This window comes from Musa acuminata, chromosome BXJ1-7 (assembly GCF_036884655.1).
Source record: "Musa acuminata AAA Group cultivar baxijiao chromosome BXJ1-7, Cavendish_Baxijiao_AAA, whole genome shotgun sequence".
Taxonomy (NCBI): Eukaryota; Viridiplantae; Streptophyta; class Magnoliopsida; order Zingiberales; family Musaceae; genus Musa; species Musa acuminata.
In genome coordinates, this window is record NC_088333.1 from 1,987,657 (window position 1) to 2,012,160 (window position 24,504).

The following is a 24,504-nucleotide window of genomic DNA, read 5'->3' on the forward strand; positions in this document are numbered from 1 at the left end:
CTTAATTTGCGTGAACTCGAGAAGTTATCTTATCCCTTGTCATGTCACATTGTTCTCATCCAAGCGGTCCGTTCACCTCCACGTCTCGACAGCCGCCGCTCCTGACCCCATCCACGCGTCGACGTCGTACGTATGCGCACCACGAGACATACCACGTTTGGTTCCATTCGCCGCCCCGAAAGCCAACTGACAGCCTCGTAGCAACCCTCGTCACCGCTCGATAAAGACGACCGTGAGGCATACAGCGACATCTCTTCCGCTTCCTGCCCGATTCGGAGCACCAACGAAGGAGGGAGACAGAGGGACGTTGTGGTCACAAGAGCGAGAGGAATATGGTCGTGACCACCACCAGAGTGGACACCGGCGAGCCGCTGTACTCCACGTTCGCCTCCAGATACGTCCGTGCCTCGCTCCCCAGGTCATGTCATGCTCCTTCCTCGCTTCCTTCCTCCTGTCTTACGTGGTGCTTTAGTTCGAGTGAGGATGGTGCTGGTCGAGAAACAGGTTCAAGATGCCGGAGCAGTCGATACCAAAGGAGGCGGCGCACCAGATCATAAACGACGAACAGATGCTGGACGGGAACCCGCGGCTGAACCTGGCGTCGTTCGTGACGACGTGGATGGAGCCGGAGTGCGACCGCCTCATCATGTCCGCCATCAACAAGAACTACGTCGACATGGATGGGTACCCCGTCACCACCGAGCTCCAGGTGATGATTATATTCGAGTAGTATTCATTCTTGAGTCTTAGACAGAGACTAACTACAGATATCAACCTAAGACTCTGATATCTGATATTAATTGGCATCATCCGATTTGATAGATATTTAAACTAAAAATAATAATAATAATACTATAATCTCTATAAATCAATCTTAATCGTTCTATTTTTTTAAGAGATTAAATCGGGGTGTTGGACGCATGATTGCATCTGCTCCTTTGGAATCTTCATTTGCCACCCGTGGAATCGTCTGCAGAATCGCTGCGTGAATATGATAGCCCACCTTTTCAATGCCCCAATTGGGGAAGACGAAATTGCTGTTGGAGTTGGAACTGTGGGGTCTTCCGAAGCTATAATGCTCGCAGGGTTGGCATTCAAGAGGAAATGGCAGAACGAAAGAAAGGCGGAGGGGAAGCCTCATGACAAACCCAACATCGTCACCGGTGCAAATGTTCAGGTCGAGTATTCCTTATATCTCATCTTGACGAACTATATCATCGTTTATGATTATTGTCTTCAGGTTTGCTGGGAGAAATTTGCCAAGTACTTTGAAGTGGAATTAAAAGAAGTGAAGTTGAGGGAGGGATTCTATGTGATGGACCCTGTTAAGGCAGTGGAAATGGTTGATGAGAACACCATTTGTGTTGCTGCCATCTTGGGTTCAACTCTCACCGGAGAGTTTGAAGACATTAAGCTTCTAAATCACCTCCTGACAGAGAAGAACAGGGAAACCGGGTAAGTGAACTCGGTCTCACTGGTCACAAAGTGCGACGAAAAAACTTCATGGTTGTGGCATGCAGATGGAGCACCCCCATTCATGTTGATGCTGCGAGTGGTGGATTCGTGGCACCTTTCCTCTACCCAGATCTGGAGTGGGATTTCAGGTTGCCATTGGTGAAGAGCATAAATGTCAGTGGCCACAAATATGGATTGGTTTATGCAGGCGTAGGTTGGATCGTGTGGAGGAACAAAGAGGATCTGCCTGAAGAACTCATCTTCCATGTCAACTATCTTGGCTCAGACCAACCCACCTTCACTCTCAACTTCTCTAAAGGTATTGAATGAGATTTCCAGTGCAGCGAGTTCTGGCTATGGTAATTGCTTCATCTTCTCTCTGCTTGCAGGTTCAAGTCAGATAATAGCACAGTACTACCAGTTCATACGCCTCGGCTTTGAGGTGTCTTCTTCCTCTTCGCCTTTCTTTCCCATTATGTCATGAAGGTTACTGATGGGCGTGGTGGAAAGGTGGAGACCATCTCATGTACCAAGTGACGTGCAGGGTTACAGGAGCATCATGGAGAACTGCATGGAGAATGCAAAGGCATTGAAGGAAGGCATCCAGGCGACCGGAAGGTTCGAGATGGTGTCCGGCGACGTCGGCGTGCCGCTCGTTGCATTCTCGCTCAGGGACAGCAGCAGGTACACCGTCTTCGACGTGTCGGAAAGCTTAAGGCGGTTCGGATGGATCGTCCCGGCGTACACCATGCCGGCCGACGCGGAACATATGGCGGTGCTCAGGGTGGTGATCAGGGAGGACTTCAGCAGGAGCCTCGCCGAGCGGCTTGTGTCGGACATCCGGAAGGCCGTGGCGGATTTGGACGGCCGGTGGGCGCGGACGGCAATAGTCGCCGAGGTCAAGGCTGAGGATAAACCTGGGGGCGTGGTTGTCTACAGGAAGAGCGTCGGAGAGACGACGCAGCAGCAGGAGATCTACGGACACCGGAGGGGCCGTGTGGATCAGAAGAAGACCAGCGGAGTTTGTTGAGTTCAGGATCAGCAAGCAGCAGAAGTACGAAGATGAGTTTGGTTTGATGATGTCTGCAACAGATCTTTCTTGCTCCTCACTATATCGTCCATACTTCTCTGTGACAGCGTCTTTATGTGTTCCGACGAAAGATGGACAGAACAATAAGATAACCATAGACATTAAAGCCTAAAGTTACCAAAGGAATCTGGAGCTGATTAAACTGTACCAATATCTAATTAAGATTATGCAGAATCTGTCAACACTCGTCACTAAGATCAATTTTCCTTCCTCTAAAAAAATAATGAAGAGAAACCACAAAATCCCTTCAAGCTCAAAAAGATTTGCCAAAAGGACAATATCAATGGCCAGCCACAGCCCTCAGGAGGCCGGCGACGGCAGGCGAGGCGCCGAAGGAGCAGTACGGGAGCCCGACTGCAGGGCTACGGGTTTCGAGAAGAGGGCGGCGAAGGAGTTTGGCCGGTGGTCTGCGCTGGGCGTAGCCGGAGCGGTGGGGATGGTGGTGGTGGAAGCGACGCGCTCGCAGGCGGGGCACATGGAGAGGGTGGTAGCTGGGACGTGCATGTAGAAAGGACGGGAGGTCTTGAGGGCCCGCAGCTCCGCTACCTCCTTCTGGAGGCGGCGGTTCTCCTCCGTCAGCGTCTGGCAGCAGCGCCTCAGGTACTCGCAGTCCACCTCCGTCTGCTTCAGCTTTGTCCTGTTATTGTTATTAGGTCGAGCTGTGATGAACTTGTATAGAGGAGTAAAGGTACCCAGCATGGGGGTGTAGGAAGACGAAGGTTCGATCTTTGCGGTGGAAGAGGAGCCAAGATGTCGAAAATGCATGAAGAAGGAAGAAGAGTACCTGGCTCTTCTGTTCTGAAACCAGACTTCCACCTGTCGTGGCCGCAGGTTGAGCTGCTTGGCCAGAGCAAGCTTCTGTTTCTGCAAATATGTTACAGAGGATGAAATATTGCACCAAAAGTCTTGATTTTTATGGTGACTTGAGATGATTTTTAGATATTTTTGACGCTTTTTTTTTATTTAGGATTTGTGCATATGGGTGAAGATGATGATCTCACCGGGTTGAGGGTGTTGTGCTCCTTGAAGCTCTCCTCGAGGAAGGCGGACTGCTCCTTGGTGAGTCGGAGCTTCTTCCTCCCCAGCCCGTTCTCCTCTTCGTCGCTCACCCTCAACGACCCAATCTCCACCGCCGTCGCTTCTCCTCCTCCACCCGGCTCGTCGCCGCCTCTTTGGGCAGAGAAGTCCATCTGGAAGGAGGACGGAATACTCTTCGGTGATGACGACGACGACGCCGCTTCGTCCGCCGCCACTGCCGATGGCGCATGATTCATATCGAACCCCCGCATCGAGGCATCCAAATTTTCTACACAAACACATACAAAGATTCAAACTTGGAGCGGAATCCTTCACGAACCCCTGCTGTAAATGCTCTTCCAAGTGGGTTCAAGATTGCTCTTTTACCGCTTCCTTTAATCCCGATGGCATGCATATTTTTCATCGGAGGAATTCGAATGTAACACAAGAAAACCCAAATTCCATATCTTAAATCTCCTCAAAAAACTTGGAAGATAAAAAAAGAATCTAATCGAAATAGATTTCTTCTCTGCTAAACAAAAACCAGCGGATTCAGCATATGGAATCTTCATCGATTTCAAAACTTCATCTCCAAATAGCGTCTTCCAAACACAAAAAAGCCTAACTTTCATCAGGGTTCTTACTGGTCTCCGTCGTCCATGGTAACCGGAGCTGTGGGGAAGAAGGCTGCTGCGGAGGGACAGGCAAGAGGGGAAGGAGGCTAAGCTGCAGCGGCGCCTCCGCCAAGCCCCTTCCCTCTTCCGTCTCTTCTTCTTCCTCTTCTTCCACTCTTCGCTCCTCATCCTCGTCCTTTCCGCCACGCCCAACCACCAGTCGCATCCCAAGCATCAACCCCAGTCCCCTTCCCCCCTTCTCCGGCGCCTCCCCTAGTCTCAGTCCAAGCTCCATCTCACTCCTGAACCAGAGCTTACACAACCCCTGCAGCACACCCGGGCTTGGACCAAAGAGAGACAGAGAGTAGAGAGAAGCAAGCAAGGACCGTTCGCAGGCTCTGCTGCAGTGGCTTTATAGGCGCAGAGGAGGGGGAAAGAGGAGGCAGAGGGCAAGCTACAGTTTGACCGACAAAATCCAAAGGTTGACGAAACACACGTGACCCACGAAAGGGAAACCACACCACAGACACACACAAACACACACATACAGGAATGCGGCAACAAGAGAAAAAACAACGGCAGCAACCGACGCAGGCAACACTAATTATGTTGATCATCATTGTTTCCATGCTTCTTTCCCTCTATCATGTACAGCCCAAAATTCTATGAGAAAGCCAAATCCTCATTTTGCCCTTTTGGAGAGGGGGAAAGAAAATTTTATTTAACATCAGAGAAAAAAAAAAATTAAATCAATTTTTTTAAAATAAAATAAAGTAATTTAAATTTAAATTATATTGATGCTTCAATTAAAAATAAGTCTGAGGATAATTGAGTAGATTTATATGATTAGATGTATATATATTATCAGTAATCTAAACTTGGTCAGATATTATTTATTAAATTAATCAATCAATCATTACAAAGTTATATTCTATTTACTATTCTACTTGCACACAATGACAGCTTATGATTGCCACTGCTATATGGTGTGGGCGACGGCGATGATGGCTGCTTTGGCAATGATATCTCCGTTGCATGGCTTGCATGCGTAAAATTCTCTACCATTGTTTAATTATCGATTCTTGTCCGGTATATAGTATGGTAACGTGTTCGAGACTTCTCCAATTCACTACCTGGAATTAAATAAGGGGGTTTCTCTTAGGAACATAAGGATGCCAACGATACGCGACACTCCAAATGGATGATAGGTAGAGCCAATCTAATTAAGAATCAACCTTTTGTTGAACCCAAGATATATGTATCATATGCCCTCGTTACATCGGCTATGAACCGGTTACGATGTCTAAACCACTTGATAACGATCAGAGGGTCAAGATTCATCTGATTGATGCATCGGGGGGGTACGTGTATGGTGTTCCATCCGAGGGAGGGAATCGCCCGACGACAAGGTCGAGGGCCTGCTGCGAAGCTATGACAGCTGTCCGCCTCGCCGGGGACAGCCGCAGGATGGCAATCATTTGGTACGGCAGCCGACTCGGCCCCCACACCCTTTTCACCCTTCGTCATCTTGGCCGTCCGTTTAGGTGGGCCCAATGACCGACGAACCTCAAAACCATTTGCCCTTGATGGAGCGCTCGGGTCCACTGAATGTTATCTCCCCTCCGGGACGGTGACCGGACCGCACAAGGCCGCGCGGGAAACCGACGCCCGAGATGATCCGGATCGCCGCTGGGTCCCGCAGCGCCAGCCCATCGCTGTACTCTGAAGACGTCAGCGACGGGCCCACCGCCGGCGGTCCCTGTTGCGTCTGAACCACGGCACGCGCGTCACGGTCACGTGAGGATGGGTCAAAGGACGACCGTGGGCACCCATCGTCACCGTGCATTTCGTGATGGGCGGTCCGATCAGGCCGACCACTCCCAAGCGTCCGATCCTCGCGTGGGTGGCGCCGCTGCTCGACACGTACAGTAAATAATTTAATGGATAGTATATAATGTATTAAGTTAAGAAACGACATGATTATAACATCGCTCATGCATTTTAAGCATCATCATCATCATCATCAGCCGGACTTTGCACTCACTGGAGAACAGCCAATATCTATCCGAATGATGTTTCATCGACGTTTCCGTTAGTGGTGTTAATTCTGCTGTTACATCGTAGTTGACGGAACATTTCATGAGTATCCATACATCCAATTGTTTGTGTTTAGATGTTGAAAAAAAATATTATTTACAATATTAATTCGATAATAATAATACATATAATTAATTATATCCGAATTTAGAATTTGTTCGATTAGTTTGTCAAAAATAAAATAAAATAAAAGATTTTTAATATTATATAATAATAATAATAATATTATTATTGTTATTGTCGGTGTGACCGGATGCAGTGATCCGGTGGTACAGTATGATATCGAAGGAGGAGAAGGAGATCCCTTCGAGCCTTGCAATGATTACCTGCTCGGCCAAAGCCTCCCTGTCCCCCTCGCTTCCACCTGCTCTCTGCTCCAAGTATCAACATGCCTTCATCCCCGCTCGCCATCTTGTCGGTGTGATGAGTGCAAGCAGCGAGGCATCGAGGACATCGCTGTCTCTCTCTCCTGTGTGGTCAATCATGGCACATGGCCCGAGCGATGACGGGCAAGTGCTGAGCCAAAGCAGCGCTGCGAGCAGACATGACCTCTCCAAGATCACTGTCAGAGCCCATCATCGTCGTCACCTCCCTCGCAGACCACAATGGTGGTGGTTCATAGGCCACAGCAGCTATCCAGGTAGAGCCAACAGGATTGATTGATGGAGGTCAAGTTTCAGATAATATTACATGTATATCTGCAGTGTTCCAAAAGGAAGAAAACAAGCAAGGATGGATGGATTGACTGATTAAAGGAGATAAGATTTCATGATGATGAACTGAACATGGCCTCTTCTTCAACCATCCATCCTCATTCTCGCTGCATCAAATTATCCATCGGCATCAAACTAAAACTGTACGGTAAATGCATTCAAGTCCTATCACTTGGCCTCTTGTCGTGCATCCTTTCTTTTAACCCTTCCATCTCAGTGATGCTTCTGCATCTGAGTGATTGTTAATGTGAATTAGATCGAAATTGACTTCAAAGAAAGAATGATTAACCATTCCAAGTTTGCAGCTACCAACATCATTCTCGTAAAAGATATAAATTCGATTTGATGCAGAGTTAATTTCCTCGAATCATTACACATGAGACGTGTCTCGGAAAGGTTTTCGGAGAGATGTGAATCGGATAAGGCGTCACTTTCCGTCGACGATAATACACCGACTTCCACTCAAAGAGCATTACGAGAGGAGGAGAACATGTTGGGGGGACAACCGGAGACAAAGGAAGCAGGAGGAAGACAGCAGCAGCCAAGCACTGGTCTCATGCCATGTCTACACAACACTCGACCAAATCATCTCCTTCTCCATGCAGTCATCATATGCCTCAAATGATACCACCACCATGGAGATCTAATTGGAGAAGCACGTCCAGCAACATCACAGTGGTGGTAGGACCAGTTAAGCTATCATGGCGACATCAAGGGAATGACGAGTGCCACGAAACTAATAATAACAATGGGGAGGGCATGCGGCTTGCAATAATTTTGGATCCCACAAAAGATATAGGATATCTTTTTTTTTTCTTTGTACCTCTTTGATCATTGATTTGACGAGAAGTTGTTTGATTTAAATTTAAAATTTAATATTTTTTAAGTTATTTTTTTTTGTGATTATATAATGAAAGGACATGTGTCTTGAACTATATCCTAGTAAACGTCAAAGATAAATCTAGGCTCTATAAATTGAGTCTTAAAATTTTAATTAATATACAAAAATTCAATAAAATTATTTATTTTATTTATTTATATTTTTACTATTTAATTTTACTGTTTGATTTACTAATAAGAGAATAGTCAAATCACTCCCCAATCAAACTAGTAAGTGAAATAATATCGATCGAATCTTAAAATAAAAATTATGATTAATCTAGGGATAAGATTTTGTAGTAAGACAATGATTATGTGCTTTCGAATTCGAACTTTATCTTATTATTATTATTATTATTATTATTATTATTATTATTATTATTAAATTAAAATCAAAATATCTTACGATGTACCCATATTTATTTTTGCAACCCATTCTATTAGTCTATATTGCAAGAAAAATCGAATCACTCCACTAACTTCAACATCAAAAAAGTTTTTCTCGGGCATACATTAGAGGCTTTTGTATAGTCATATATTGAATCTATTATCTTCTCATGTCTAATAATTTGATAGGCTTAAGAGTTTGAATAGATTGGATATAAGTTTCGATATATCATATAATCAAAATCTAACCTATCAACTTGGTCGAGTGGCACTTATGTTCCACCACTAGACCCTTCTTTTGCTTAAGAGTTTGATTGAAAAGGTAGCATGCCATTCATAAATCGGCACTAAAGATTTATTACCATGATCATGGTCTCCTTGAAAAGATGACATGTCATTCAACCATTATCATAAATTGTTAGAAATCAAATCAATCGGATCAATCACCATAATCAAGGCAACTCACGATAGTTATGACTACAAAGAACAAAAATGATAGCGATAAATCACACGGGGGAACTTGAACCACCCCTTTCTTGTTATACAAACTAGAATATAAAGCAACAATACCGAACCACATGCATGGCCTACACAATGAAAAGATGTATATAATGGAATCTTACCCTTCAATATTTCTCAACAATAACATGATTGAATCTAACCGTAAAGCATCCATGGGCTATAATATAATTGAATTTAGCTATGAAGTATTCCTCGACCACGATGCAATCAAACTTGGCCATGAAGCATTATTTAATACCGATAGAAAATATATTAACAACCAAATATCATTGATACATAAGTACCACTTGGAAGCTATCATGAAAGAAAAAAAATCTATATCACCCTCCACCCTTTTGCTTGTATGGATAAAAGTCAAATGCTAGTTATTTGGGAATGTCTCCTCTCTATCGCCCATATGGATAAAAGTCAAGAGGAGGACATTGGGGCTGTTATAGATTGTCCCCTCCAAGGCGAAGTATAAAAGCTAATCTCGAACGATATGCTAGGGGGCTCTCTTTTCAAGAAAAACTTACACCCACAAAGAGACCTCGATCACTAACTTAGCATCAAAGGGATCAGATTAGGAAAATTTGCCTAGACATTAGTCATAGTGTAGGTGGCGCCTTGGGAGCTCGACACTTCCACCTCAAAGCCACCTTAATCACTACCTCATAAACTCATACACTCTTAGGTTTGGACCATGTTGGGTTGAGTCAAATGTTAATGATGATTTCTTCTAATATTTTTGGCACTAGAAGGAGGGCTTGATATTGCAGAAGCATCCGCCCATCAAGCTTCTCAACAAACGCTCCAACAAGGATGCATAACACTTTTACTTAAGGGGGGCAACTATCATCCTTCCTTCATGTGGATGCAGACATTTCGACATAAGTGCGATACTAGTGTCTATTCAATGACCCAAGCTTTTCTCCTGCGAAGGATAACCTCGAGCCACCTACTTGCTTCTATCAAGGTATTCCTGAACCTCACCTAGTAGGTGTGGATGCTAATGGGCATGATGTAGGCTATCCCCCTGCTCTTGCTTCAGCTAGCCCAACAAATAATGCCACCATCTCAACCATGATCAATACCTCAATCGCCATTAGCACCGGTGCTAGTTGGGATCCCCTTGCTTAACATAGTGCCAACATCTTAGGATCATCTAAAGCCTATGGAACTGGCAATCGAGGGAGTGCCCCACTCTCCAATTGTAGAATTAAATGCATCGCTACACCACCGCTTTGCTCTACCTGAATCTGAGACCTAATCAGTGGATTCGTAGATGACTCCCTAAGAATCCAGCTACGACAACTAGACTAATGCTTAGAAGAGATGCGAACCTAACCTGTGCTAAGAAAAATTCGCTATGGCGAAAGTATAGGGCGAAATGTGCATGAGGCGTGTGAGTCGAGAAAACTCGATCTATGCCAAGAGAAATCCGTCATGATAGAGGCGCAGAGTGAAATATGATCGAGGCATGTGAGTGAGGAAAACCTGACTTGCGCCAAGAGAAATTCGTTATGGCAGAAACATAGGGAGAAATATGCTTGAGGCATATGAGTCGAGAAAACCCGACTCATGCTAAGAGAAATCTATCATAACGGAGCCATAGGGTAAAATGTGCTAGAGACACGTGGGTTGGGAAAACCCGACCCGTGCTAAGAGAAATCTACTAAGGTAGAAGCATCGGGCGAAATGTGCATAAGACGTGTTAGTAAGGAAAACTCAACCCATATTAAAAGAAAGCTATCATGGCGGAGGTGCAGGGCAAAATATGCCCAAGGCGTGTAAATCGAAAAAATTCAATTTGCACCAAGAGAAATCCGCTATGGTAGAAGCACAGGGCGAAATGTGCACGAGACGTGTGAGTTGGAAAAACTCGACCTATGCCAAGAGAAATCTACTATAATTGGAGGCACAGAGCAAAATATACTCGAGGTGTATAAGTCAAGAAAACCTGACCTACGCTAAGAGAAATCGGCTACGGCGAAAGCATAAGGTGAAACGTATTTGAGGCATATAAGTCAAGAAAACTCGACTCATGCCAAGAGAAATATGCTATAATAGAGGCGTAAGGCGAAATGTTTTCGAGGTGTGTGAGTCGGGAAAACCTGACTCACACTAAGAGAAATTCGCTACGACGAAAGCACAGGGCAAAACATACTTGAGGCATGTGAGTCGGGAAAACCTAGTTTTCTCTAAAAGAAATCAACTATGGTGGAAGCATAGGGCAAAACGTGCCTGAAGCATATGAGTCGGGAAAACCCAACCCGTGCCAAGAGAAATCTACAATGGTGTAGGCATAGGGTGAAATGTGCCCAAAGCATATAAATCGAAAAAAACTGACCTGCGCCAAAAGAAATCCACTACAACAAAAGCACATAGCTAAACGTGCTTGAGACGTATCAATCGGAAAAACCCCACCTATGCTGAGAGAAATTCACTACGGTGGAGGTGTAGAGCGAAGTGTGTCCGAAGTGTATGAGTCAGGAAAACTTGACCTATGCTAAGATAAATCCGCTACAATGGAGGCGTATAGCAAAATGTGCCCCAGGCGTGTGGGTTGGGAAAACTTGACCCGAGCCAAGAGAAATCCCTCATGGCAGCACAAAGGCGAAATGTGCCTGAGGTGTATGAGCTAGGAAAACTTGACTCGTGCTAAAAAAAATCTACTACGGTGGCGGTACAAGATGAAATGTGCTTGGGGCATGTGAGTCGGGAAAACTCAATCCATGCCAAGAGAAATACGTTAATGTGTCATAGGGCGAAATATGCTTGAGGCATATGAGTCAGGAAAACCCGACCCTCACATGACCAACGTGTCCTTTTAACCCCACAAAAGGATAGGTTGGCAATGGGCATATCGGATAAATTAAACATTGCACTCTGTACCCCTCTAATAAGAGCCCTGAAGCACAAGAGAGGGATAAATGATAGGAAATATGTTAACAACTAACTATCACATGACACATAAGCACCACGTAGAAACTATCATGGAAGGAAATGGTCCAGGTCACCCTCCACCACTCATCTATTAGCATGAATAAAAGTCTAAAGTAGGTCGTTCGAGCTTGTCTCCCCCTTGTCACCCATATGAACAAAACGTCAAAATAGGGATGTTGGGACAGCTACAAATTATCCCCTCTAAGGTCAGGTATAAAAGCTAATCCCCATGCCAAGGTCTCTCTTTCCAAGAAAAACTCACACCCACTAAGAGACCTGGATCACTAACTTAAGTGTCAAAGGGATTAGGTCAAAAATTTTCTCTCGAAATCAATCTTAATGCAGGTGACGCTTCGAGAGCTCAATACTTCCACCTTAAAACTTCCTTAGTCACCATCTTGAACACTCCTGCACCCTTGAAATTGGACCACGTCGAGTTGACTCAAATATCGACGACAAATTCCCCTAACAAACGACGATGTAGTTGAATCTAATTATGAAATGTCCCTCGATCATGATGTAACCAAACCCAATAGTGAAGCATGATTCAATAGTGATTTGATCAAATCTACTTATGAATTAAGCCACGAAGCTTTTTTTCATGATAACATGACCAAATTCAACTAAGAAGCATTCCACGATCACAATACGATCTCAAGCCTTATCACGAAACACCGTTCGATAATGACAACCAAATTTGACTATGAAGTATCCCTTAATCACGATGAAATCAAACCCGACCATAAAACATCATTTAACAACAACACGATCCAATCCAACTACAGAACATCTTTTGAGTAACCCAAAATTATTTCATCCAGAAGTGTAACAAATGATATGGTCAAGATGACCAATTCATCCTCCGTGACTTGTGTGTCTCAGTTTTCCATCCATCACTGTTGCACCTCAAAAATAATTCTCAAATAAATCGAGTTTTATTATCTATCACAATCTCACTCCAATTCTCCACACGATGTAATCACAAAGACCAAAGGCTGCATAGCAGTTACCTGAGACGGTTCTTATTCTAATTGCCCTCGGTCATTGCAAACACCTTTGCCTCATCAGTTCCCAACTGGAAGTCATAACATTCGAAGCCACGATCAATTTTATGCCTGAAACTGCAGAGTACAATCACCGCAATAGAGGAGAAAAACATAACCTGTACACTGTCGATTAAAACATTAGGTCCAAGAATTGTACAAAACTACAAATGATCAGGGCAATCATTGACATCGGTCTTTTGTTTGCGCTAGGAACATCACGCAGAACAATCATAATTATACAACCATTACGATAAGATATAGATGGTCGATGCTGACTTTTCTAACAGCTACAACTGCAAAAACAAGGGGAGAGCATAAAAAAAAAGAGTTAGGACTTACAGCCATTATGCAAGAACCATTCAGCTATAACAGGGAAAGTTATTTCAATGATACTTTCAAGCGCAAGAATGCAAATCTAAGTGCTAGTGCATCAAACATGGCATGCAAGAAACAGGCACTCAGCAACAAAGATGAGATACTGGAAAATCCTAATAAAGAATTACACAACTCTCACAGCTCATTTTAGCACTAAGATGAGGATAGATTAAACTTGGGATCTCAGGAATGATTGTACATAAAAAATGTTGTAATTATAAAATCCTGATCAGAACCAGGCAGTCAGCTGCCATCTGCTGCCTGTATGCTGCTGGTCTAATAGCACAAGATGCAAAGTGATAACATAGACTACACAATTGTGTGCTTAGTATTTGCCAAGAATATATTAGGCCATGAAACAATGTCCCAGCATTCATAACATATGATAGAGTCGCAAATATCAAATAGGCAGTGCCGTTCTTGAAGTTGGCTTCATAGATCTTAGGTACTTAGATAAAATGTGTAATTGATTAATGAAATCTGTAACAATCAGCTGTTTTTGCTCTCATTTCAAGACAAATCAATAAATAAAAGTTAAAAAGACAATTTCTACATTGCTTTTCCATCTTTCTAAGAATTGACCATGCTGCTGGTTCCTCACCAGGATGGTAGTTAACCTACTCAATGAGGCAATTACCCAAGTTCTCCACAGGTTGTGTTGTATCATACTATATCTATCACTATCTCCAAAACCTGGAGCTTCTTTCTATAACACTTGGTAGAAAATTAACAGAATCAACAAAAATGCATCATATATATCAGCGGATCATCCATAATGTGAATGGAATATATTTCTGTAAGATTAGTTAGAGACAAACTGTTGACATACTTGTTAATACATGTGATGCAGTTCAAGACAGGTGAAATCACAATTCCAAATATTAAGAAGTCGTAATTCCTACAAATCTTACAAACTGATGAAGATCCAAAAGCTGGTTCATCAGACCTTATGTTAAATTTCCATTACTAAGCTTATAAACAATTAAGCCTAACCTTTAATAGTGCACAGAGTAGGAGCAAGATATAAGGTGAGAGTTATAGACTTATAGTTAATCAGCATCAAAGAGTATCACTGAGAAAAAAGATAGTAATCAGGGGGAAAAAACCAAAGAAACGTTGAGCTGGCTTTTCTTCTTTCTACACCAAATGTAGACATGAAGATACCCCAATTTCTATTACCTCAGTAAACTAGCAAACAATTGGATTCATCTAAGATAATCTAAGATTAGCCATTAGTTGTCCTCTTTAAAAGCATGTAGGCCATTGTCTCACTTAATCTGTAACACAAAGATGAACTACTGCATTTACAAAATGAGTCATTATCCAAAAACCATATCCGAAAAAGAAAATGAAAAAAAAGGACAAAAGTGGTCATTTGAACAAATTCTTGCTGTCCCTAAGGACTCCTAGGATAGACTAGAAACTTGTGTCTAGTATATGACGAAATCTATAACAACTTTCAGGGACAACTCAGACCAAGCTACCACTTGAGTTATTTTTAGTAAAAGTTACTGTATAATTTTTACCTAAAATTCAAGTTATGAATGTTCTCCAAGATTAGGAAGCCAGTCCTGCTATTTTTTAGCATATATTTGTCAACATCATGTCAGAAAAGCCATGAGAAAGACTATGACTCCAAGATTTAAGATTGGAAGTCCTCATAGAGACATTTAACCATACTTGACAAAATGTTCATGCAAGAACCACATGTAACAAGTCTTAAGAACTTTTGATCCAAAGAAAGGGAACTTATTCAGTATAAGTTAGACAAATGTTTTAGATGCTCCAATCATCACTTATCCAATCAAATCACATGATCAAAGAATAAATTTCTGGCTTAAATAGGCAATTCCAGTAATGCATGCCACTATCTATCCAATTGAAAAGAAAAAGTTAACATGCCCTCTTTTAGTTTGTAATGGTAAGTCCAAAACTAGTAGCAACAAACCAATGAGTAAATGACCAAATTTTGTATCATTTTCCACATAAACATAGAAAGTTGTATCATTTCTAGCTTCACAATAATACTTGAACTAGACAATACCATTTACCTCAGTAAAGAATTTATAGAAAATTCAAAGTGTATTTGCATTATACCAGGCTTACAAACAAGTATTTACTATCTAGGCATGTCATTTTATGCAAACAAGGTATAAAATACATAAGCTTTGGCACACATATTGACTTTTTCTTAAATATTGAACTTCTTTAATTATTTAATTGTTCCAACAATTTATGAGAACAACCACTTGTAAGCCTTTAGGGTTCAAATGACTCGAAATCCTGGAATCAGTCCAAGCAGTGGTTCCATACAGTCCAAGCTGGAAGAGAAGAGGTCTTTATGAAAGCAAAAACAGACATATTTTAGAAATATGTACAGATCTGCTTGGTTTTCCTCCATTCCCTCATTTTTTTTCTTCATTTTATCCTTATTCTTTCAAAAGACCTACCTATGTCAGTGTGAATCGTGATCCACATTGAATTCCATTGTGTGCAATATATGAAGAGTGCATGTTAAAATATGGTCATAATAGACATAAATCCATTGTGTGCAAAATCCTTAGAGAAAATGCATGTGAACTAGTCCAAATCTCTATAAGATTTGTATTCCTTTCTTCTTATCATCTATATAAGATTCTGGAACATAGAGAAACCACATTCTTAAAAGTTAAAAGTAAAGCTTTCATTACAGTACAAAATAAATTTTAAAAGAGTGGTGTTCCCTTGGCTAAATACATCAAGGTTTTGCCTTACAGAACCCTGATGGGTCCCACCAGGCCACCACCATATCAAGTGCATGGTTTAGCCACTGCAATGGGGAGCCTCAACCATTGTACGAAATCAGCAACAGGAGTCCAAATGTTATTTGATTGTCTCCAGCTCAAATTAAGAGATGAACATCATAATGTAGAATATTCTACAGTTCCACTGGCTAGAAACACAATTATTATATCACCAAATCTAAGCCTTCAAATTCACATTTCGCAGATGTGAAAATGAGAGAATAATGACCTTTTGCGTTGTTATCTTTTTCCTAGTTTCCTCCTAACAAGAAATCGTTGACGTCTAGTATTTCCTCTCTCCATTAACTAAATAGTGTCAATCTATAGTTAGGCCCCCCAACAGGAGTAATAATAGATTTTTAGAGTTAGGATGTTTTTCTAGTTCTTCTTCTTGCGAGGAACTAATTGGGCTTACTCTCTTGTTTTGCTTTCATATATATTTATCAGAATTGCTCTCAAACTTTAATTTTCCTCATAAGGTTTATTATGGTCAGAGGGATATCAAAAACTCTACTTCATACAATTGACCAGAAATTCAAATGAACATCTCATAAACATTCTACATTTTCCTCACTTCTAACTGTGAAAATATTAGTCTGATTCCTTGAAAAATTTAGACCACTCATAAGGATGAAACCAATGGTCCCACTTTCCTCACGTATAAGGGCAAAAGAATGGAACTTTTTTAAGGCCTTCCCTCCTCTCCATAAGCATGAAATACCCACCTAACATGAGATATGAAGCATGTCATGGAAAACCCAAGCCGAGGAACTTAGCAAAATTTTTTTAGCAAATTAGTCCTATTACACATAAGATCATCAGCTTCATTAGTGAGATACCATCATACCAAACAAACCTAAAGCTCCAACATATAGGAGGGACTTATGCTATATTCTGACTTAATTATACCTAATCCAATGCCATCGTTAGGCACTTAGGCATCTCAAAGTGCTGACCTAGAAAGAATGAGGATTCATAATTGGCATTCTCTACCAAACACCTTGGCAAGAGAATGGTAAAAGAAGAGTTTTGGCAACATTGATCTCCAAACCTAATCAGTTCATATGTACATAAAAAGTGCAGTATATTGATCTTATGGTAACTCTCCGGAGTTGTTGAAGAAGGACACCCCATAAAAATGCACTACTTATAGGATAATGGAGAATTCATCTGCTCAGCACCACCAATGTGGACAACCTGCAAGTGTTATTATCCATAGTTTAATATGTTATAAAATGGAAGACTATATAGATTGTTCTATAACAATATACAATAGAGTGGCTGCCAAGCAAAAGTTGAATGATTTACTTATTTCCATTGTTGATCTGTGCTCGATTTAAGGTTAAGATAATCAACATGACTAACTACTGTAACCCTCATACTTTATTTGATTGCAAAAATAGCTAAATAATTGGATTATAACTTGCAAAGGGAGATGAGAGGATTATCTTAACCACCAATTTAACCCTCCAAAACCCTAAACCAAACACCACGAATTAAAAAACTCTAAAAAAGACAACTACAGAGTCAATATTGAGGGAATTGAAACTATCTTTACTCCCAAATCTCTTCCAACACTTCATGGAAGTTGGTCGTAAGGTTGCAAGTCTTCAAAGGTCATGTTCCATAAGAGAATTAAAAATCTTGAAGCATCGATCCAAGTTCCAACAGAGATCAAATTCCAACCTAGGATTTTCAAGTTCCAATATAGATTTCACTTTTTGAGTTTGGTTTAGGGGTTTCATGCTTGTGTGTTTTCTAACTTGGAGTTTCAAGGTCCTTAATCCTTGACATTTCCAAGTTCAAGGTATCCTAGTAGCTCATGTTGTGAGCAACTGAGCAGGACTTCTAACTACCCAATCTCACATGGGAATAAGAATGTTTTTGGCTGCAAGTTTAAGGCCTATATAATCACTGATAAGACTAATAGGTTCACATCAAAACTGTATCACTCTAGGAACCCTTCCACCATCCTTTACAATTTAAGGCATCATGATCAATTCCTAGAAAAAATACAAATGTTCAATATTGCAAAAAGTTATGTTTCAGGATAATCAGCTTCGTTAATTTCTTCAATGTCTCACAATTTTTCATTTTAAAGCAAATCTTTTCCTTCATATAAAAAATATTCTCTCTCATCAATCTGTTGCCAAGTTGCAAATCTTTATCATGTCGGAAGTAAATGAACTCCTCACCATTAACCTGCATGCATCTTGGTTAAGTGTTAAATAGTAACTCTAATGACCATTTGGACTCCTTCCAATCATCTTTTCTTAAGTCAGTTGCTCATGATATTTAATATACGGTCATACCAGTAAAACAATAGCAATGACATCAAACAAGGAGACTAGAAATGATTAATTTGAAGGGAACCATGGTAGGCCAACTGTTGATATCAGGTGTATGAAGAGTACTTGCAATGAGTTTCCGTTACCATCGCCATTTTCCAAATATTTTCATGTTCTTAACATAGAAGCTACAAACACTGGTACAATTTGCAAGTAAATTTGCATAAATCATAAAGAACATCTGTTACATATTTATATTCAAACACATAGGATTATCAATATCCTCAAAAAAATAATTGGGATCGGCAGAGAATAATGCTCGGAGTACCGGTAGTCAAACATTAGAAGTTATAATCATTTGTTCCAACTCTAAATTGAGTAGACAGATAATTGATCTATGGCTACCGAACATTACTATCAATTTAACTTCCAACGTGGTACATGGAGATCCTAAGGAACTAACACATACAATGAACATATTTTTATCATATTATTTAACCTTAACGCCTTTGATACTTAAAGAGGGAAGGAAAAAAGAGCAATGATATAGAAAGCTAAGAAGGGTAGACTATTTCTCCTCTCCTACAAAAAGCTAAGAAGAGTCAGCAATTTATCATCTCCTATTTGGATAAATAGGAAAAAATAGCACATATAACTTTTCTCTACCAAGCTCCAATTTTGGAGGGAAAGAATAAATCACATTCGATAAGAAAATCAATTTCTATCCTAAGCTCTGTGTAACTAAACGAGATATGTAGTCTCACGCTCTCCCATAGTATTATCATCTATAAAATTCCCTAATTCCAAAAAGAGTAAAATTCCACAAAGAGCAACAAACATAGAGAGTCAACCATACCTCAATTTTCGAACTTAGTAGCAGAAGCCAATCCACAATGAGTCAATCAAAAAAGTAGTTCTCCCTACTCGCAGAAATCATCGTGTCCCCTTCATCATCCACCCTTCCTCCAACAGACGCTTCACTGAGTTCCACAGGCCACTCCGACGACACAGTCTCCCCACTGTTAGCAGGTCCAGTCCCCAGCTGCGCCATCTGTGTCGGCGATGTCTCCAAGGCCGAAGGCTGATCTGAAGCCGCCATGTGCCACCGTCTCCCAATTTGCCGCAAAAGTGTCAAAGCCGGGCTATCATCCTCCTCCAACAAGCGTTCGAGCTGGGCTGAGAACTGGGTCGGGCGATTCAGGGCGTTGGACCCGTCCGATGAGGACGATGAAGAGGGAAGACGGGAGCGGCAGACAGGGCAGGAGTTATGGAGGGAGAGCCAAGGGACGATGCAGTCGGAGTGGTAGAGGTGGGAGCAGGGAAGCCGTCGGGCAGTGGAATCAAGGGGGAACTCGTCCTTGCAGATGGCGCACGCTGGGAGGGAGGAGGCGGGTTCGGAGATGCGGACGGTGGGGAGGGCGTAGATGGAGGCGGCCGGGGCTGGAGAAGGGCCACGGCGGGTGGCTGGGACCGGTGGCGGGGGGTCATCGGCCGCGGCAAGGTGATCCATTATGCGGCGGAGGTAGGACTGGGCGGAGGCAGCAGAGGCGAGGCGGCGGTCGTCGGCGTCGGCCTCATCGATGTCATCTGAATCGGTGTCAGAGAGGGTGAGGGACAGGGATGGGGGGCCAGGCGGAGGAGGAGGGCAAGGAAGGGGGGAAGGGTTTTGGCTGTGGCTGTTGTGGTGGTGGTCCATCACTTCAAGGAAGTCGCCATGGCAGTTGGGGCAGAAAAGGGCGGCGGAGGAGGAAGAAGAAGTATAAGAAAGTAGGGCGACGCTCATGTCGCACTCGTGGCACCAATAGTTCGGTGGTGCAGGAGGCGGAGGAGGAAGTGGAACTGCGCCGCCGTCGTCGGTGGCTTGGGCAGGTGGAGTGGCGGCGGAAGACATAGATCCCTTTCCTTCTCTGAGTCGTCTCCGCCCCGAGAAGAGAAAGAAAAAGATGGAGGAGAAGAAAACAGCGGAGGGAGTGCCAATAGAGGAGCCCTCGTGGGGGCAGGTCGGCCGCAACTTTTGCTTATTCAACAGAAGAAGAAGAAGAAGAAGAAGAAGAGGAGGCGCAAAGAATAAGACGACCGGTAACCCAACAGATGTGTACATGTGTAAGACTCGGTAAAGGTACGCACGCACGCACGCACGCACGCGCCTCCTAAGTATAAGAAGAAGCGAGAAGTTGGTGATACGTATGTATGGATACACCAAAGGAAAAAAAAAAATCAATTCATTCAAATTTTATTTTATATATTAAAAAATTATCTTCGAATAATTTAAGTTTCATTTTTTGACACGTGAAAAATATAATATTACGAATATAAATTTATTTTATAAAGATATGATTTTATAACAAACTAAATGTTTCACTTTTCTAAGTATAAAGATCTTAATATAATGTTAAATATAACTAATTAGTCCGATCAACTGAATTATCATCCAATCTATTAGACCAAATGAACTTGGTTTCTACTTGGGGCCCAATGGGCTGTCATCAGTTTGATCGTGGCAACAAAGGTCCCATGGATCACCATCTTCTTTGATCAGAGAATTCATGCGATGCATTCTCATCTTAGCTACTACTGATCTTATGATACAAATGCATGTTAGCTGTTACTAATCATCCACAGCTAAATAAACGTAACTTAGATCTTCCAGCTAAATAAGAACATTGACGACATCTATCTGAGCACATTCCTGAAGCATTTCTTCATGCAATTTGAGTTGGGAGAGAATCAAAATGATGGTTTTGATGAACGCCGATTAATCCTCCCAGCTTAAGGCTTTCACCATCAGATTGAGAGCCGTTAAATGTTGCTTAGGGAAGCGACAGTCAATCGGTCATCAAATAGGTAACTCCAGCCGATACGTGATGTAATGACAACCGTGACACAGCCCGTCCCCTCTCCTCCGCCGATCAATTCTTCTTCTCCTCCTCTCTCTCTCTATCGTCTTCTCTACCCTCCCATTCTTCCTGCCGTCCGCATTCCCTCCGTTCTCCATTCTTCTCCTTCCTCCCACCTTCCAGCATGCTCAGCAGAGAAAAGAGGAGACCTACAGCTATGTTCTAGCTGGGTTAGTCCGGCTTTCCTCGTAAAAAGCTTTCCTTTGGCTCTCGCCCTCGATCACTCCCCATGACGTCGCCGGGCGAGTGGTGGCGTCGCGTGACGGCGGCCGCTAAGGATAAAAAGAGCCTCTGTTTGACGACGATGACCAAGGCCCGCGGCGACCACCTCGCCGGTGGTCCACGAAGGGCGGAGGTGGAGGCAGAGGTGATCCGGGCCACGACCCACGACGAGCGCTCAGTGGATTACAAGAGCGCGCGGCGCGTCTTCGGGTGGGCGAACGCCGCCCCCTCCTCGTTCCTAAACCCGACGAAGTGGATTATCGCCCGCCGCGCCGAACGCACCCGCTCCTGGGCAGTGGCTCTCAAGTCGCTCCTCCTTGCCCACGGCCTTCTCCGGTGCTCCGACGACGCGCCGCCCACAGCTCGCCTCGGTCGCCTCCCGTTCGACCTCTCGGACTTCCGCGACCGCTCGTCTTCCTCCTCCGGCTTCTCCGCCTTCGTCTGCGCCTACTTCCGCTTCCTCGATTACCGCTCCCATTTCTACGCCCAAAAGCCCGTCAAAGGCCCCACCTTTACGACCATCCCTGCTGCCAGACCAAGTGACGAGGAGGAGACGGAGCCCGACGCCGACCTCTCGGAGCTCGAGCGCCTCCAGGCCCTCCTCGACCACCAGTTGCAGATCCGTCCATACGCAGACGGCATGCGCGTGAGGCTCATCCTCGAGGCCATGGACTGGGTAGCGATCGAAATCTTCGAGGTCTACAGCAGCATCTGCGACCGAATCTCTCACTTCCTCGCGGGGATCGTCGGCTCCAAGTCCTCCAAGACCACTCGGAGTCCAGCATCGGAAGACAGGAAACGAAGGGGAACGCTTGGACTGAGGGTGCTGCGGCGGGCGGCGGCGCAAAACTCGCAGATCGCGGCCTACTTCGATCTCTGCCGCTCGCTCGGGGTCCTCAACGCGGCGGAGCCCCCTGCGGTGCAGTCCATCTCCGAGGAGGACATGGCCGAACTAGAGCAGCTGCTCGTCGACGACTTTCCAGTTACAGAGGCAGAAGAGGAGGCGGAGGCAGGAGAACGAGAAGACAAGGAAGCAGGGGGCGATTCCGGAACCGTGATCACCAGAAGCTGGGTTGTCTTCGACGAGGGAGAGGCGCATTCCGCGAAAGAGGAGATGGAGGGGCATTTCTGGAACCCTGACCTTTGTTGTTCTCCGGAGCCGGCATCTGTGTGGGCTTCGGTAGTCAAACCCCGACGTGGCGGCCTAAGGAAGGGGAAGGCCGATTCAATCGAGCTGATCGGACTGATATACCCCTGATTTTTCCACGGAACTACATGTACACCATTCCCCGCGCATTAAGGGTTTTTGCATGACATAACAATAGTATCAACGCTAAAAAAATCAGCAATTCTATAAAGAGCCGCAGTTAACAAAATCAAAATATCATAATGCCATCATATTACGATGATACTTAGAAACCACTCATTCCAAATTAAAATATCCCAACCATGGAAGTTGAAGATGAAAAGTGTAGTAATAAAACTTGATCTTCCTAAAATCCAAAATGAAAAAACTTAAATGCTCCATAATTAGACAATTATATAGTCTCGATAGAATATAAAGAACATATTTATCTAAATTTTAATTTTAACTAAACAACATAAAGATATCCATGCAAAAGAAGACAATTGACACATTGCAGTGGCAACAGCAACAAAAAGGAAGAATCTGTGAATCAAAAAGGGTTCAAGTTTGATCTCAAAAAATAACTGGAAATCCAATGTCTCACTGTTATTTTTCTCACATGAACTTTGTCTAAAGTGGATCCCAATCAGTAGTGCTTGTGCACTAATGATTTGTGGAAAAGAGAAGATGGAATGCCAAGTATTGCTGGACAAAATCCACAATTTTTTTTTGTTATTCTTGCTCAAGTAATGTCATCTTGAAGCTAAATATCCATTCAACACATTGAAAAGCTTTTAACCCTAACAAAAGCACAAAAAACAAAGGCATTTCTAATTCCACTATGTTTTGGAGAATACCAGCAAGTCTAGATATAATGATATTGCTACGATGACAACGTATAGTCCCAAATGAAGCTATGTTACAATCACATAAATTCCAGCATTAGATATGCTAAATTGTTATTAACAATATTAAAAAGTGAATGAGATTCAAAGCAAGCCAAGATTGCTATCCACCAAGCCAAATGAATCTCTCTCTTTCTTGCATAAATCACACGGTAAATACTTAATAAATGCATTCCTTAGAAAGTAGAGAAGTCATAGAAGATGAATTCAGAAGACTAATCAGACTGCACATGAAGTATAGCTTCTCATGGCTGTCACATTATAGCTAAATGGACACTAATTAGATCACAATGTAAATAAAGATAACCATTCACCGGAGGAATGAGTTGCTATGATCTCAGTTTTCTATCTGTCAATTGCTTGATAAGATTGCTTCCATCTCAATCATGCCAGAATCCCCTTTGTTCACTGGAATTCTTTGATCAAGATTCACAAATAACTGAGGGCTCAAATGGACCTTAAAAGAGGTAGTAATCTGAGGCTCAGTCTTACCTCAATTTACAAGACCATTTGAGGTCACTGGGAGTGTTAGTATATGTTTATCTATTAGTATATCAATGAGTTTGGGAATCCAATGGTGGATAATGTCAATTGCTTCAAAATTGTCATTTATCAGCTTGTGCTAAAATGATTTATTTATCTTCAAAAGTGGTGGAATATGTGTTTATCATAACAAAACATTATCAAAATTAAACCTTCAACACAACTCATTCTCATCTCTTACAAAACTTCATTTCTTCTTTTAGAATCACAAAAGAACAAAACTGACACCTAATGTAAACTTAGTTAATCATAACTCTTTAGAAAACACTATTTTCTCACTTATCACGAGACGTAGTATTGAGAAGACAAGGGTTTTGGCAGACAATATTGCAAAACTATAGGGAGAACATGTCCAACAAAAGTCATTTAGATGCCTAAATTAGTATTAGGTTTGAAGAATATAATAGGAAAATTATATGCACTTGGTGGTCCTTATAGTGTGCTAGGTCAATCGTTGAACATAGATCATGATTAATGTCGAAAACGATTAATCATTATTCAACCATAAGAGCATATGTCTTCGAATCATCAAAACTATGATTATAAGGTTAGATTTCTAGACGTTGTCTCGATCATGTAGGCTCCCTCGTTAGCACAAAGTCAAAATCCCTGTTGGCATT

At 42.7% G+C, this 24,504-nt stretch overlaps 4 protein-coding genes across 5 annotated transcripts; 2 read left to right on the plus strand and 2 right to left on the minus strand.

The window, feature by feature from the left end:
* Positions 1 to 244: 244 nt before the first annotated feature.
* On the plus strand, positions 245 to 2,485 carry LOC135585428 (glutamate decarboxylase-like). The gene is made up of 7 exons (XM_065190632.1): positions 245 to 418; positions 505 to 709; positions 977 to 1,177; positions 1,241 to 1,455; positions 1,521 to 1,774; positions 1,845 to 1,897; positions 2,000 to 2,485. The coding sequence occupies exons 1-7, from the start codon at positions 333 to 335 to the stop codon at positions 2,483 to 2,485; spliced, it is 1,500 nt and encodes a 499-aa protein (XP_065046704.1). The 5' UTR covers positions 245 to 332.
* On the minus strand, positions 1,376 to 4,553 carry LOC135678157 (homeobox-leucine zipper protein HOX11-like). The gene is made up of 4 exons (XM_065190633.1): positions 4,207 to 4,553; positions 3,547 to 3,851; positions 3,330 to 3,409; positions 1,376 to 3,182 (listed from the first exon to the last, which is right to left on the minus strand). The coding sequence occupies exons 1-4, from the start codon at positions 4,469 to 4,471 to the stop codon at positions 2,846 to 2,848; spliced, it is 987 nt and encodes a 328-aa protein (XP_065046705.1). The 5' UTR covers positions 4,472 to 4,553; the 3' UTR covers positions 1,376 to 2,845.
* An 8,289-nt stretch (positions 4,554 to 12,842) lies between these two features.
* On the minus strand, positions 12,843 to 20,269 carry LOC103990845 (E3 ubiquitin-protein ligase RDUF2). 2 transcript variants are annotated; one of them, XR_001979197.2, is made up of 3 exons: positions 19,048 to 20,269; positions 16,955 to 17,100; positions 12,843 to 13,038 (listed from the first exon to the last, which is right to left on the minus strand). XR_001979197.2 is itself a non-coding variant. In XM_009410124.3 (2 exons), exon 1 carries the CDS (start codon positions 20,080 to 20,082, stop codon positions 19,090 to 19,092), a length of 993 nt encoding a protein of 330 aa, XP_009408399.2. In that variant the 5' UTR covers positions 20,083 to 20,268; the 3' UTR covers positions 12,843 to 13,038; positions 19,048 to 19,089. The 2 variants fall into 2 exon arrangements, 1 of the variants encoding a protein (XP_009408399.2); XM_009410124.3 differs by lacking the exon at positions 16,955 to 17,100 and having other exon boundaries at positions 19,048 to 20,268.
* Positions 20,270 to 20,802: 533 nt separating this feature from the next.
* Positions 20,803 to 22,607, plus strand: LOC135679828 (putative clathrin assembly protein At1g25240). Its single transcript, XM_065193814.1, has one exon. It carries the CDS (start codon positions 21,318 to 21,320, stop codon positions 22,566 to 22,568), a length of 1,251 nt encoding a protein of 416 aa, XP_065049886.1. The 5' UTR covers positions 20,803 to 21,317; the 3' UTR covers positions 22,569 to 22,607.
* Positions 22,608 to 24,504: the final 1,897 nt, after the last annotated feature.

Bases quoted from the DNA above. Each gene is read 5' to 3' on its own strand.
- LOC135585428 (XM_065190632.1), top strand. From the start codon at position 333: ATGGTCGTGACCACCACCAGAGTGGACACCGGCGAGCCGCTGTACTCC. The intron at 710-976 runs GTGATGATTATA...AATCGTCTGCAG, and splicing joins CCGTCACCACCGAGCTCCAG to AATCGCTGCGTGAATATGAT. The intron at 1,456-1,520 runs GTAAGTGAACTC...TGTGGCATGCAG, and splicing joins GAGAAGAACAGGGAAACCGG to ATGGAGCACCCCCATTCATG.
- LOC135678157 (XM_065190633.1), bottom strand. From the start codon at position 4,471: ATGGAGCTTGGACTGAGACTAGGGGAGGCGCCGGAGAAGGGGGGAAGG. The intron at 3,410-3,546 runs GTGAGATCATCA...ACATATTTGCAG, and splicing joins AGCACAACACCCTCAACCCG to AAACAGAAGCTTGCTCTGGC. The intron at 3,183-3,329 runs GTACTCTTCTTC...TAACAATAACAG, and splicing joins TTTCAGAACAGAAGAGCCAG to GACAAAGCTGAAGCAGACGG.
- LOC103990845 (XM_009410124.3), bottom strand. From the start codon at position 20,082: ATGTCTTCCGCCGCCACTCCACCTGCCCAAGCCACCGACGACGGCGGC.
- LOC135679828 (XM_065193814.1), top strand. From the start codon at position 21,318: ATGACGTCGCCGGGCGAGTGGTGGCGTCGCGTGACGGCGGCCGCTAAG.